At 42.4% G+C, this 12728-nt stretch overlaps 1 protein-coding gene across 3 annotated transcripts in view; it reads left to right on the forward strand.

Annotated features, from left to right (window-relative positions):
* Positions 1 to 2593: 2593 nt before the first annotated feature.
* Positions 2594 to 12728, forward strand: part of Cmc1 (C-X9-C motif containing 1) — a 58853-nt gene continuing 48718 nt past the window's right edge. For 2 of the 3 annotated variants that reach the window (XM_060385088.1, XM_060385090.1), the window contains exon 1: positions 2594 to 2803. In XM_060385088.1, the coding sequence (XP_060241071.1) occupies positions 2785 to 2803 (19 nt within the window). In that variant the 5' untranslated portion in view covers positions 2594 to 2784. The remainder of the gene's footprint in view (positions 2804 to 12728) is intronic. The other variant, XM_060385089.1, reaches the window with a different exon arrangement.

Consider the following 12728-nt stretch of genomic DNA (forward strand, 5'->3'; position numbering starts at 1 on the left):
ACAAAAGTATATTAAGTCTTTAGAAGAATCTGACTCCAATGCGATTTTTTTTTTTTTTTTTGCCTTTAAATAGTGCATAAGTTGTAGGCTGCTTATGACAAGCTCAAATACTCTTGAGCCTAATGGTGAAGTTATATGGCTCTGGGCTCTTCTGGTGTAAACTTATTTATAACTACTCAAGCTTTATAAATCCTTCAGTCCTTAGAGGGCCCCATGCTCCATTTCTGTCAGTCAGCCCTTGTAGTCCCTCGCCTGTGCAGTTGCTCTTAGGTCACACTCCACGGAGAGAGTCAGGGAAGGATCTCAAGGCAGGAACCTAGAGGCAGGAACTGAAGCCACGGAGGAACACTGCTTCCTGGTTTGATTCTCTGTGGCTTGCTCAGTCTTTCTTATACCACGCAGGACACTGCCCCCAGGGGGCTGGGCTCTCCCACACCCACATCAGTCATCAAACAAGAAAATGTCCTGCAAACTTGACTACAGGGCAATCTTACAGAAGCATTTCTTCAATTAATATTCTCTCCTCTCAGATATGTCTAGGTTTGTGTCAGGTTGACAAAATCCAACCAGCACAGGCATCAATCTCTTCCATGTTCTAGATGTCCTTTAAGAGCTACTCAGATCTCTGATGCTTTTCCTCTGTTTTTTTTTTTTTCTTTTCTTTTTCTGTACTGAGTGACTTACCTCCTTCTTTGTCATTAAGGCCACTATCTTTTAAGGGAAGCAAAATTTTACCTGATATCTCATGGCTTTCCCAAACACCCTGCTACTCCATCTCTTCTGAGAGGCTATGGTGGAGCTGTTAGGTGCCAGCCTTAAGCTGGCATTGTTTCAGCCTTAAGGGTCATGGTTGTATAAGATGCAGTTTCAAGTGTCCAGGATGGTGGGATTTTCCTTAATCTTTGAACTTCTATTGTACATTCCAAGATATTATCTGTCATAATGTGTTCACTTGTAATTTTTGTTTTGAGTTGCCAACTTACTTCCTGGAACTTAACTCTTAAGAATGATCTCTATTGTAAAGACTGTTTCCCCAAAAGCATTCCATTTACTACGAGTGGAAAAGCCTTTAAGTACCAGGCATCGAGGTGTATTTATTGCTCTGCTTTCTCTGGTTTGAAACGTCTAGTAGCCAATTTCAGGAAACAGAAAAATCAAGATTTTCCAAAATAATATTGTCAAGGATAAGGCAAAAGCAAACAGCAATTGTTTAGATATTCAAAAGGTGAATTGATTTAAGTAGAAAATACTGAATGATAATGTTTCAAGTGGTACTGATGGCAGAAACTATACAAGGGATCCCTCAGAGTGAGGTGTGTTTGGTTTCTAATGTATTCCTAAGCGTGACCTTGAAAATGAAACTTAAGTTCAGAAAATTACTGGAACTTAATGTCACAAAACCAATAGCAGTGGCTACAGAATTCAAGTGTATGTATATGGTTCTGTTTGACTGAAGCAGACCGAATTTACTTCCTTTGGCTAGCTGTTTTCCATATTTGGTTTGATTACTTGAATATGAGTGCATGACTTGTGTTTTTATAACTCATTTCATTTTCTCTAAAAGATTTCCGCACCTCTGCTACACATTCTGTGATCAGCTTGGGGTATATGAGGGACTGCCTAAATCAACGACAGCAACGTTGTTTTGGCCTTTCTAAATCCTTTGCTTCTAGCAAAATAAAAAGGGCATCCATGGCAGACTCGGTGTCTGTTTCGAAGCACATTTATAAAACATACAAGAACCGATTTCCTGCCCGGTTGAGTGAAGGTTTAATTCTCCACCTTGGCACATCAGCCTACAGCTGTAATGAGCGCTGTTATGTCCAAACAGGCCCTTAAATGGGAGCCCTGCCGAGCAGAGACCCACTTTCCAGGGCCTGTTCAACTGTGGTATCTTTTCTGCCAACTGACCAGGCGGATGCAGCAGCAGGGGAGGAGAGACTGCAGGTAGGTGGGGAGGCAATCATTTTGAAAGCCTTAAATCCCCTTGCAGGGAAGAGGCAGCTGCTCCATGCTTTTCCAAACATCTGTCCCTGGCCTTACTCACCCTTTGGAGGAGGCTTGAACTTATTAAATGTTGATCTGATAAAGACTCAAGAGCTCCAGGTCGGTCAGTGAGCGGAAACAGGCCTAAGTGCCAATCAGAAAGTTACTTCTGTCGAGGAAGCCTTCGGGGAACTGTTCCTTTCCCTTACATCAGCAACAAATTAGAGCTTTGAAGGAGAGTCAAGATCCATAACACCACCAGACTGGGCTGTACGCCCAGGGGACGTCCAGAGAACCGAGGACGCCTGCAGGGCTGTTCTCTCAGTAACAATGGGGTGAGAATAAGGGCTTTATTTTTATTACTTTTTCTCTAACACTCAACACTAAGGCTGAAATCTGACTGGGACAGAGGGACTAATGACTAAATGACCGGGACATTAAGCACCAATGAGGGAAGAGGCCCAAGACCCACCTGCTACGGGTTACTTCGAAAAGGCAGGCGCGTGCATAACCCCGGCCACCTCTCGGGGCGGGGCGCGCATGCGTAGCCACGCCCCTCCCGGTCGCCTTTCCCTGGGAAACCCGCCCACTCTAGAGCAGGCTTCCGGGAGAGCGCAGTCAGGCGCAGGCGTAGAGCTCAGCGGAAGGAGGATCGTGGGAAAAGGGGGCGTGGCCCGTCCTCGCTGGGGAGGTTGCGCTGCCCTCAGCTCCTGCGGCTGCGCGCGCACCTCGGCTCGGGCTCCGCCCCTCTCGGCCCGCGGAGCCCGCGAGTGGGTTGCTTCCTCTCCGCCCTCCGGTATGGCGCTGGACCCCGCAGGTACTGGGGTCGGCGTGGTTGTGAGGGCCTGGGCGCGGGTCTCGGGCCGTGGCCGCCGGGGTCAGGTGCTCCGGGGACGCGCGGCTTCCGCGGTTAGCGTCTCAGCCCGGCCGCTGGGTTTCCTCCCTCCGTGACCGGCCGTCCGTCGGCTGGGGCTCTGCTTGCTCAGTGAGGGGCGTCGGGTTCGTGGTGTCAACTTCCATTATCTCTTCAATCTCTTCACCGTCTATTTTTTCTCCCTCCCCCCCTCCGTGGGGGTCCGGGGTTCTTTTAAACAGCATCGGGTGTAGATACTGTTTAAGAAAAACGTCAAAGTTTCATGCTGGTGCAGTTTGACATTTTTATACTTCCTACCCCCAAGTTCAACCTGGTGGCCCAGTGTGACAGGTTTCATGACCGACTCGCTAGAGTCATTCTCTTGGAAAGGCTCTCCAAACTTCATCCGCGTCCTTTTAACTTTCGTGGCTCCACTTAGGTTTGCAGGAGAGTTCGGTTCCTCAGGAAGTTTTACAGAAACGCGCTTAGTACTTCAGTTGATTTAAGTAACGGTGAAAGGTAGAGAGGGAAGGTAAATGTCTGTTTATGTGATGGATAGAAAAAACTCAAGGCATTGGTAGGTAAGAAATTTACAAACCTGAGAGGTTCTGAACTGAAAGGTAACGTGTGGCCCTGGAATAGGATGGAAACGAGATGTAGCAGACAAATAACTTGACACATTTTTTTATCAAGATAAGTGTATCCAGTTATCACAAAATAGTATTTGCATGGTTGGTTCGTTTACTTCCATTTTCACAGAGTAAGAAACATGTTCAGAGAGGTTACTGCTATTGACCGTGCCTTTATTTTAGTACTTTTTGGTTAAATAAATTTGTTGGGGGCCCAGTATTTATGATGTATTGTTCTAAACTAGGAAACGGTAACATACAGGACAAAGTGTAGAGGAATTTTAATTCAGAACATGGCTGCTTCCAAAGAGGTTATATCTAAAGACCTTCAAGGTTTGTGTGACCCAGCTGGCAAGAGATCACATACAGAGATCTTCTAGGTCTGTGTGGTCCAGCTGGAACACAAACACACCTTTAATCCAGGAGACAAAGGCAAGTAGATCTGAGTTCAAGGGCAGCCTGATATAGCACAAGTTTCAGGTAAAGAAAAGCTTTGGTCCAGGCATGGTGGTATATGTCTTTAGTCCCAAACAGTGAAGGTAAAGTTAGTTTGTAGAAGGAAGCACCCATGTTTGAAAGTGATGTCTAATTGAGTGGCAGAAACAGTGATGAATCAGAGAAAGACTTGATAAGAATAAGATACGCTCAACTCTCAGAAGAGAGAGGAAGAGGAAAGGGAAGCTACTTAAGGGGCAATGACGGAGAAGAGGCAGTTTTACCAGGACAGTAATAGGGAGACAGGTTGCAGAGAGAGAGAATTCAGGTGACGATGAAACAAGCCAGAGAATGAGAATGAGCTGGGAGATTAGAGCAGATTGCTGGAGTTAGTTGGAGCCAAGCAGAACAATTCAGAGACTGAGAGAGAAGACAGAATCAGTCAGCTTTGAGGGGAGTTTGGAGCCAGAACAGCTGAGTTAAACCAGCCAGCCCAGAGCTCAGAAAGAACAAGAAAGGGTGAGCGTATTCAGCAGTAAGTCTCAGAGGCTGAAAACATTCTAGGCTTACGTTAGCTTGTATGGAGGTCAGAAGCTTCCAGGACTAGGCCTAGGTTAGCATAAAGAGGTAGTAAGCCTCAAGACAACAGTTGAACCAGTCAAATAAAAGTTTCTTTTACTTCTGGGTGCAGTGCCACATGCCTGAAATCCCAGCACTCAGGGAGGCAGACGCAGGCAGATCTCTGAGTTCGGGGCCAGCTGGTCTACAAATGGAGTCTAGGACAGCCAAGGCTACACTGAGAAAACCTGTCTTGAACCCCCCCCAAAACAAAACAAAACAAAACAAAACAAAAACAAACCTCCTTTTACAAACAAGGACCCCAGCCAGTCTGTCTTCTCCCTGTCTGTACACATACACTTAAAGACTGGTAAACATTATGAAGACAGCAGATTGTGAGGGGAGAGCTATTTTTGCTAAGAGCTTTTATGGAGAAGTCCCGTTCGCTTTAAATGTCAAGGATGAGAATAAGCCACCATGAAAAGAGCTGGGAGGGACTGTAGTGGACATTCAAAGTGGCAAAGGCTCAAAAAAACATTTAACTGGTGGGGGCAGAGTACAGAGGAAAAGGGTGGGAAAGTAGGCTTCAGGTGGCACCTAGCAGGTTTAGGGCCTTGAATTCTATGATAAAACAGTCTAGTTTTTTTTTTTTTTGGGTTTTTTTTTTCTTCTGGTTTTTCTCAAATTCTGAATCCAGTGAAATGCAGACGGCAACCTTATCCTCATGTATCTTTTCATTCTAACTTTTCCATTTCGTAGAGTTGATAATACACTTCCTGAAGGTTTATCAGCCACGGTTATACCCATTATTTTCTACTGCAGTTTGTGGAAAAAAAATAGAGAAAGGACAAAATGCCAAGTAAAGTGGTTGTGAGAGAAACTGAACTTTTAAAACATATGATGCCTGCTTGATTTGTTCTCTTAGAACCTCTGACATTTAGGTATTTGTTAGGTAGTTCCCTGACATCTAAACAAAGTGGAGGAAAACAGTTGTCCTGCATGCGCCCAGTTTTACTAACTTATCACTCAGCTTTTTTTTTTCCCCTTTCGAGTCCCTATTCTTATAGGAAGTTCTTACACCCTTCAGTCATAAATGGGACCTTTGAGCTCCATAATCCTGCAAGAGTTTGTAGCACAGCTCATTGTCCTGTACTAGGATTTAAGCATATCTTATATTTCAAGTTATAGTTCTTTGCAGACTCATACTTCTATAAACATTGTAAAGTTTAGAAAAATCTAGTCAAATTTTGTGATTAAAATCTTAAAAGATTTCTAAAACTTTAAAAGATTTTTATGTCTTAAAAATATAACCCATGATCACCTATAGGAACATGTTAAAATTCATGCTTGTTAAATATAACTTTCAAAAAGGTAAAATTATGATTCATGTGTTGAAGATTTTCTTCAGCTCATTAATTAGTGAAAGAACCGGTAACATATAAAAATTCATCCAAAAATATTTGAGAAACTATATACAAAGACATTTTATAGGTTATGGCCATGGATAAGAACTTTAATTTACATCAGGTTCTGTTTAGGGCTATCCTTTCAAATTTTCATTTTGATATCTACTTGATAAGAGTTGTAGAAGTTAGCCCTTGCCCCTAACACGGTATAAAATACCCAATAATTGAAAATGTCAACTTTGTCTTTTCTGGTATTTCAGGAAAAAATTCTGTTACTATTATGTTCCCAGATGACAGACACAGGTACTTGGGGCTCCCTCGTAAGTTTGGGTTCTTTTGCTTTCTGTGTTACCCAGGAGTGATCCTGTCCTCCTTTTTCTCTTGCCTCCCATTTAGCAAGACCACAGATTTCCTTTCCTCAGTCAGTCACTGCAGGTTCCTCCTTCACTTTTACGTTTGCAAGATGGGAAGTGGGTATATGTGTGTGTCTGTGTCTGTCCATGTTCTTCTACAGCTGTTTTCTTCCAGGAATCTGGTATGTGGACAAAGTGGGTCAGTGCAAAGGCTTGGGGTGGAAAGTGAGGTGAGGAAGTTAAGGACATTCCAGGGGTGGGTATATAAAGTGTATCTCCGAAGAAGGTTGCAAGGACAGCTCCTGAAGTGCTCGGCCTACTCCAGTTCTTTTCCTTTTTTTAAATGTTTCCTCTTGGAGTATGCTATGCTGTGAGTTAGAGAATGGTTAAGAAAGAACTACAGAATCTCCAGCCTCAACGAACAATCACACCGTCATTCGTGATCGGCTGTTCATTAGGATAATTTGGGGAGCTTTTAATACTTGTCCACTTCTGAAATACTGTCTGGATGGAACCCAAGGATCAGAAGAAAACTGCCTTCTGTGGTGGTTTTTAGGTACAGCCAGGATAAGAACTTTGAGTAGCACAGTCTTTCTGAGTTGGCTCAGCCTACAGTAGCAAAGTACCATGGCCTGGCTGACTGACACTGTAGGTAGTAGCTTGAACAAGAGGCACGATACAGCTTATCTTGCTGGAGGCTGGGGATCCAGGGTGCCATTTGATCTTGTAATGGTAAGGATCTTCTGCCTTGCTGATAGTTGCTTTATAGATCTTTAGATGTTGGAAGGAAGGGCTCTGTATCTTTTACCAGGCCAATCCTACCCGATGGTCACATTTAACCTTAGTCACTGTCTAAAAGCACTGTCTCCAGGTGTAGTCACACCTGGGAGAGTAAATAGGATTCAGTCTGCCGCAGCTGCTCACTTACCTGGAAAGATGACACAGTATAATGTGATAAGTTCTACATTCACATTAGCAAGAGGAAGCAGGAATGCTGTTTGGGTGTTGTGGTCAAGAAGGACATTGAGATACAGAAGTCTGAATTAGTTTTAAATAATTTAACTTTGATGGGGAAAAATAAGAGAAAGGAAGACAGAAAACTGAGCTATTTGAGTTTACCAGTGCATTGCTGGATAATGGTACAAGACTGCCTTTAGTTGTGTTTTTTCGTACCTGCTTCTAAGTGTGTGAGTGTGTGTGTGGGATATGTGTAAAACTATCCTCACACTCCCTCCTTCCATCTGCAGAAATTTTATTGTGCTCTTGCATACTATAGAAGCATAAGTTGTTTGTTTTTGTTTTTATTCTTTTTGGAAAGTAGGGTAATATAACTCAGAATGGCACAATGAAGGTTCAAGGTTAAGTTGGAATTGACATGCTGCTGGGACACGGAAATTCCCAACAGGTGGTTGAGAGTGTGAGCAGAGGGCAAGGAGATGGGTGAGCACCTGAGCCTGGCTGATCGCTCGGCAGCACACACCAACTGAAGACACAGAAATCATCCTGTGTCCAAGGATAACTCAAAAATTGCCATATTAAAAAAGAAGAAATTGATCCGTGGGATTACCTTGAAAGGCATCAGAGCAGTGAATCACCATGTGAACTTTAATACTTTTTTCCTGGTTCTCTTACCATTGTTCAGGATATGTTTTAAAATGTTTAAAGTTTGTTTCAGGGTTCTTGTAATTTTAATATCACCATTTTGGCAAGTTTTGGTTCTGAAGGTAACTAAATCTTAGCCAGTTTAAGCAGAGATACGTTTGATAGAGGTAGTAGGTGATTATCTGGGAAATGCTATGTGTGTCTCCTTCCACTCTCCCCTCTTCCCCACCCTGCCACCCCCCAAAAAAAGTTAAGAAGTTTATCATGGGCCCAGTTATGCTTGAGCCTGGATCTGAAAGCCACAGGAGGAGAGTGTGATCTGAGCAGAAGCTGGACTTGTGAAATAAGCTAATAACCTCTCAGGAATTCCCTGTCCCCTTTCAAGTGCCATACATGCTTTTTACAGAAATCTCATGAAAAATTATAAAATTAAAAAAAGAAAAAACAGTGGAGACATGTGCAAAGACATTGAGAAGCATTCAGAATTGGGAGTATTCTACTGTTGCCCAGATATATTTGTGAGAAAAAGCAAGTCATTTGGGCAGAATATTGTTGAACAGGTGACAGGCAAATGTTTATCGTTTATCAAGCCCTTACCCCTGTTCCTTGCAGCTTGATGCCCTTTTTACTCAAACCAATGGGAAATTATACTTGTTTGAAAAGCTAGTCTTAGAGTTTGGTTGAAGTGGCTGAAACTTGTGAACTGCTTTAAGGACTAAGGTTTCCATGAGGATTGCAGCAGGTTTCGAAATGAGGTGTGTCTTATTACATCAGTCAGTTTCCTGCTTGAGGAACACGTTTAGCTTATTGTGCTGTGTAGCCTCGTTCTTGTTAAAGTGATGCTGGGGAAGGAAACTTCACACCTGGCAGTGTGCAGAACGCTGGGGTCTGAGAACTAGGTGCTCCTGGGAAACTGCACCACTAGTGTGAAGGAGGTGGTGAGTGGCAGTCTGAAAGCCCACAAAGACGTGCAGGCCGCATGTGTTGTGGGAGATGGGAGTATTTGACCCAGAAGCTGCACAGCTACCTCACCGATGTAGTTGCCACGTTTTGTAGAAGAAGGCGCTTTAAGCTAACTTGTTGCTAACCCACCTTTTAATGTTTCCTCTCTTAGAATGTTTGTATTTCCTCCCGTTTCCAGTTAATTGACAGATTGCTTCTCTTGCTTTTTTTTTTTTAACTTTTTAAAAATGTTCTTCTGTAGGAGTCAGAATTCTGTTTGACTTTCTGATTAAAAAAAAAGAAAAAGCAAAAGCAAACCTAGAGCTGTGATGTTTTCACATTGTCTGCTCCCAAGATGAAACCTTGTTGTCTAAAGGTTGTTTCCAGGCTTCTTTGGAATAACAGACACTTATCTCACTTGCCAGATCCCCTGTGTGTGATGCTGGGATGGAAGATTGGGGCCTGGATTACGTGATCGTGATATTGCCACTTCATGGGTTTCATACACTTCACCTTCTACAGAATGGAATTAAGCACAGAGGGCTGATATGAGGACTCTGTTGCCCCATCTGTTCTTGCCGTTCAGAGCAGGCAAGAGTTTTATTGAGGAGAATGTCCTGTTAAACTCCTTTTGTGTTGTGAGCTCAAGCACAGCTTGAAAAGGAAGATGGTGTAAGGACTACTGCTGCTTGCTGCCTTGATTTTCCCAGTTTAAGCCCTTTTCCAAAGCTTTTCCTTCCTTTGCCCCCTCCTTCTTTTTGTAAGTATGAAAAGATAATTTAAGCTAAGCAGCCTGACAAGATAGCAAAAATTCATATTTTTATGGGTTGGGGGAGCTGTTCTGCACTTGGTGAGGGAGTACTAATTGAGAGCTGAGCGTACCTGCTGGGGCCCTTATCTTTGAGTTTCTTAGCTAGTACGTGGTAGACCCAAAGACAGAAAGTGTTGTATAGTTAAACACTCAGCAGAGCTGGGTGGTAGTGGTGGGTGCCTTTAATCTTAGGCAAAGCCAGGCAGATCTCTGAGTTCAAGACCAGCCTGGTGGCATGGTCTATTGAGTGTGTTCCAGAACAGCCAGGGCTACACAGAGGGGAAAACAAAACAAAACAACAAAACCAAATCAGAGCAAACCAAATCATTCAGCAGGTTATTGCAGCAATTTTGCTGATTTTTCTCTAGAATAAACTGGCATGGAAGTATCTCCAGACACAAATGAGAGTAATGTGTTGGCATACTTTTTAAAAAACTTTTATTTATGTTTCTTATCTTTTCCCCCCCTACTCCACCCCAATCCCTTTCAGTACCCCACCAGCAGGTAGGAGACAGAAAGGATTAGTGGGAGAGGGGTCACAGTTCTTCCTTAGCTGATTCCTGCTGGTTAGGGTCGTTGGGTTCCCTGGAGCCACTCCATTCCTCATTTCAGGAGATCTCCATCTTCTTGTCTCACAACAGCAACCAGGAACAGCAAGGGGGAAGCAGGAGCAGCCTTGTTCATTTTCTGATCTCCACACCCTGGGCTCTGGCATTTATTCTCTGCTAGTGACAATTACTGGGCTAGCACTTGTATCCCTCATTAGAATACTGGCTTGAGGAATAAAGATATGTAGCACAGAGGAAAAATTATTGTAGAAACTGATATATTGTTCAGAGTGTTCAGTAAAGTAATGGGACCATAATCTGGGAGAAATAGGATAGCCCTCCTTTTTCCAGGTCTAGACAATTTAGTATTTTACACTTCTGACAACATTATGATGGGTTAAGTGACATATAATTCAAAATTAATGCAATCATTATTAGGGTGGAGTACATTCAGGTAGACTTTCATTGGCCTCATGAGTCCCCAGATTTAAACTCTCTGCAGCTGGCAAAGAACTCCTCTCAGAGCCCACAGGAGGCAAATAGTCTACTGCTGTGGGCCATCTGAATTAGCCCCGTATCCCACAAAAACATGTTTATATCCACAATAGTAATGTCTATTTATTATTATTTTTAAAGGTGGCATTACTCCAAAAACTAAGTTAGGGGCTGAAGAGAAAGCTCAGCAGTTCTGAGCACTTGCAGCTCTTGCAGAGGCCCGGGTTCAGTTTCTAGCACTCACACAGCGGTTCATAGTTATCTGTTGATAACTCTGGTTACAGGGACTCTAATGCTGTCTTCTGTCCTTTTTGTGCATCAGCCATGCATGTGATACATACATACCTACCTACCTACATGCATGCATAATACAGGCAAAGCAGTGAGACACATGAAATAAAAATACATAAAATCTTTATGAAACTGTATTTCCATTACTGAAAAGGCAGACCTGGCCCTCATGTGCTGTCTTTTTTCCTAGGAAAGCTTCTGCAGTGTTTTGATTTACTTCACTGTTATCTTGTAGATTCATGGCAAGCGCTGTTGTCGGTCCTTATAGTCTAGTACTGCCGTGTTGCAGGAGCATGTGAACCCCTAAACAGAACCCAAGCTGACAAGTGCAGCCAGTGGAAAAGGTGAAAATTGACTTTCAGCTGATGATAGAATGCTGAGAAGTTGGAGCTTTGGAAATTTTCCTCAGTGCTGTTATATTGATTCCTGTCTTAGTATAAATTTATATGGCAATATTGTAGCAAACTATAAATTTGATAGTTTTTGCAGGCTCTTATACAAATGCATAAGGTAGGCACATGATAGTGACACTAGGAGATGAGTTTCTAATTTTTTTATGTTATTCGTAGTATCGAGGATAGTTTTGTACTACATACAAAATTATAGAATAATATGATTTATATATTATCACGGAAAATTTTTAGAGTGTATGCAGTTTATATATCATCACAGAAAATTTTTAGAGTGTATGCATTTAAAACGATCTTAATTTTTTTAACAAAATTAATTTTTTTGAGGATTTAATTCGTGAGTATACTGTATTTATATCATTGCTGCTTCCTTTGTTTCCTCTGTCCAAGTCTAGTGTCCCCTACATCACTCTAGAACGTACAGCTCCTTCTATAATAATTGTTGTTACACACACACACACACACACACACACACACAACTTAAAACCCATAAAACCCCTGCTGACTCCTGTTAGTGCTGTCTTGTGCAGTCAGTCATATTGTTGAGAGTTCCTGGCCTATCCAGAAGAAACTGTCTTATAGCAGGCGTCCTGGCCTTTTGGCTCTTGTCATCCATCCAGTTTCCCTTCTTGCTCCCTGAGGCTTCTGTGTAGGGGTTTTGCTTTGGATGTATCTGTTGGCTTGGACAGACCATGGTCAGTAGTCTCTGCCTTTTGCCCTGGTGCGGATCTCTGTAGTGGGGTCTGTCTGCTGCAAAAAGAAACTTCTTTGATGGAGTGAGAGCTGCATTTGTGGAGAGAGCAAGTCTGGGTAACAGTATTATTTTCTGATTTAACATTGAAAACTAGAAATGATATCCATGTAATTCTAGAATTGTTTCTTTGCCCTGAAAAAGAATGATGATAGGAATTTTTGCGAGCCACTTAAAAATAATATGTTTGCTAGGTATATGAGAACCAGAATTCATAATGAAGATGGATTTCTCCTATAGTTTATTCACGGAAAAATGGTTCAGTATATATAGTTATGTCTGTTGTCAAGATCCAGAAAAGTTGTTCCTTAGTTGCCTAAAACCATTGCAGGACTTAGAATAGAATAGATCCACCAGGGTATGTAATAAATAAGTTATTCAGTAGGACTATGTAGGTAAGAGGAAAAGGTGAATTGAAATGGATTTTATAAAGTGGATCAGCACTCCATAATTATTTGACTCTGTGCAACAGTTACAGTGTGAATTATCGATGCCTGTTATGATTTGCATTGTACATAAGGAGACAAGTGGTGTGCAGAGATAGTCCTAGTTTATGCACACACTCACATCTGCTCTCCATCTGCCAAGGTGTGTTACACACACTTCAAATCCAGCATGTCCTACAACAGAATTGTTCTTTATCCTGCTTCCTGTTTTA

Source organism: Meriones unguiculatus, chromosome 6, assembly GCF_030254825.1.
Source record: "Meriones unguiculatus strain TT.TT164.6M chromosome 6, Bangor_MerUng_6.1, whole genome shotgun sequence".
NCBI lineage: Eukaryota > Metazoa > Chordata > Mammalia > Rodentia > Muridae > Meriones > Meriones unguiculatus.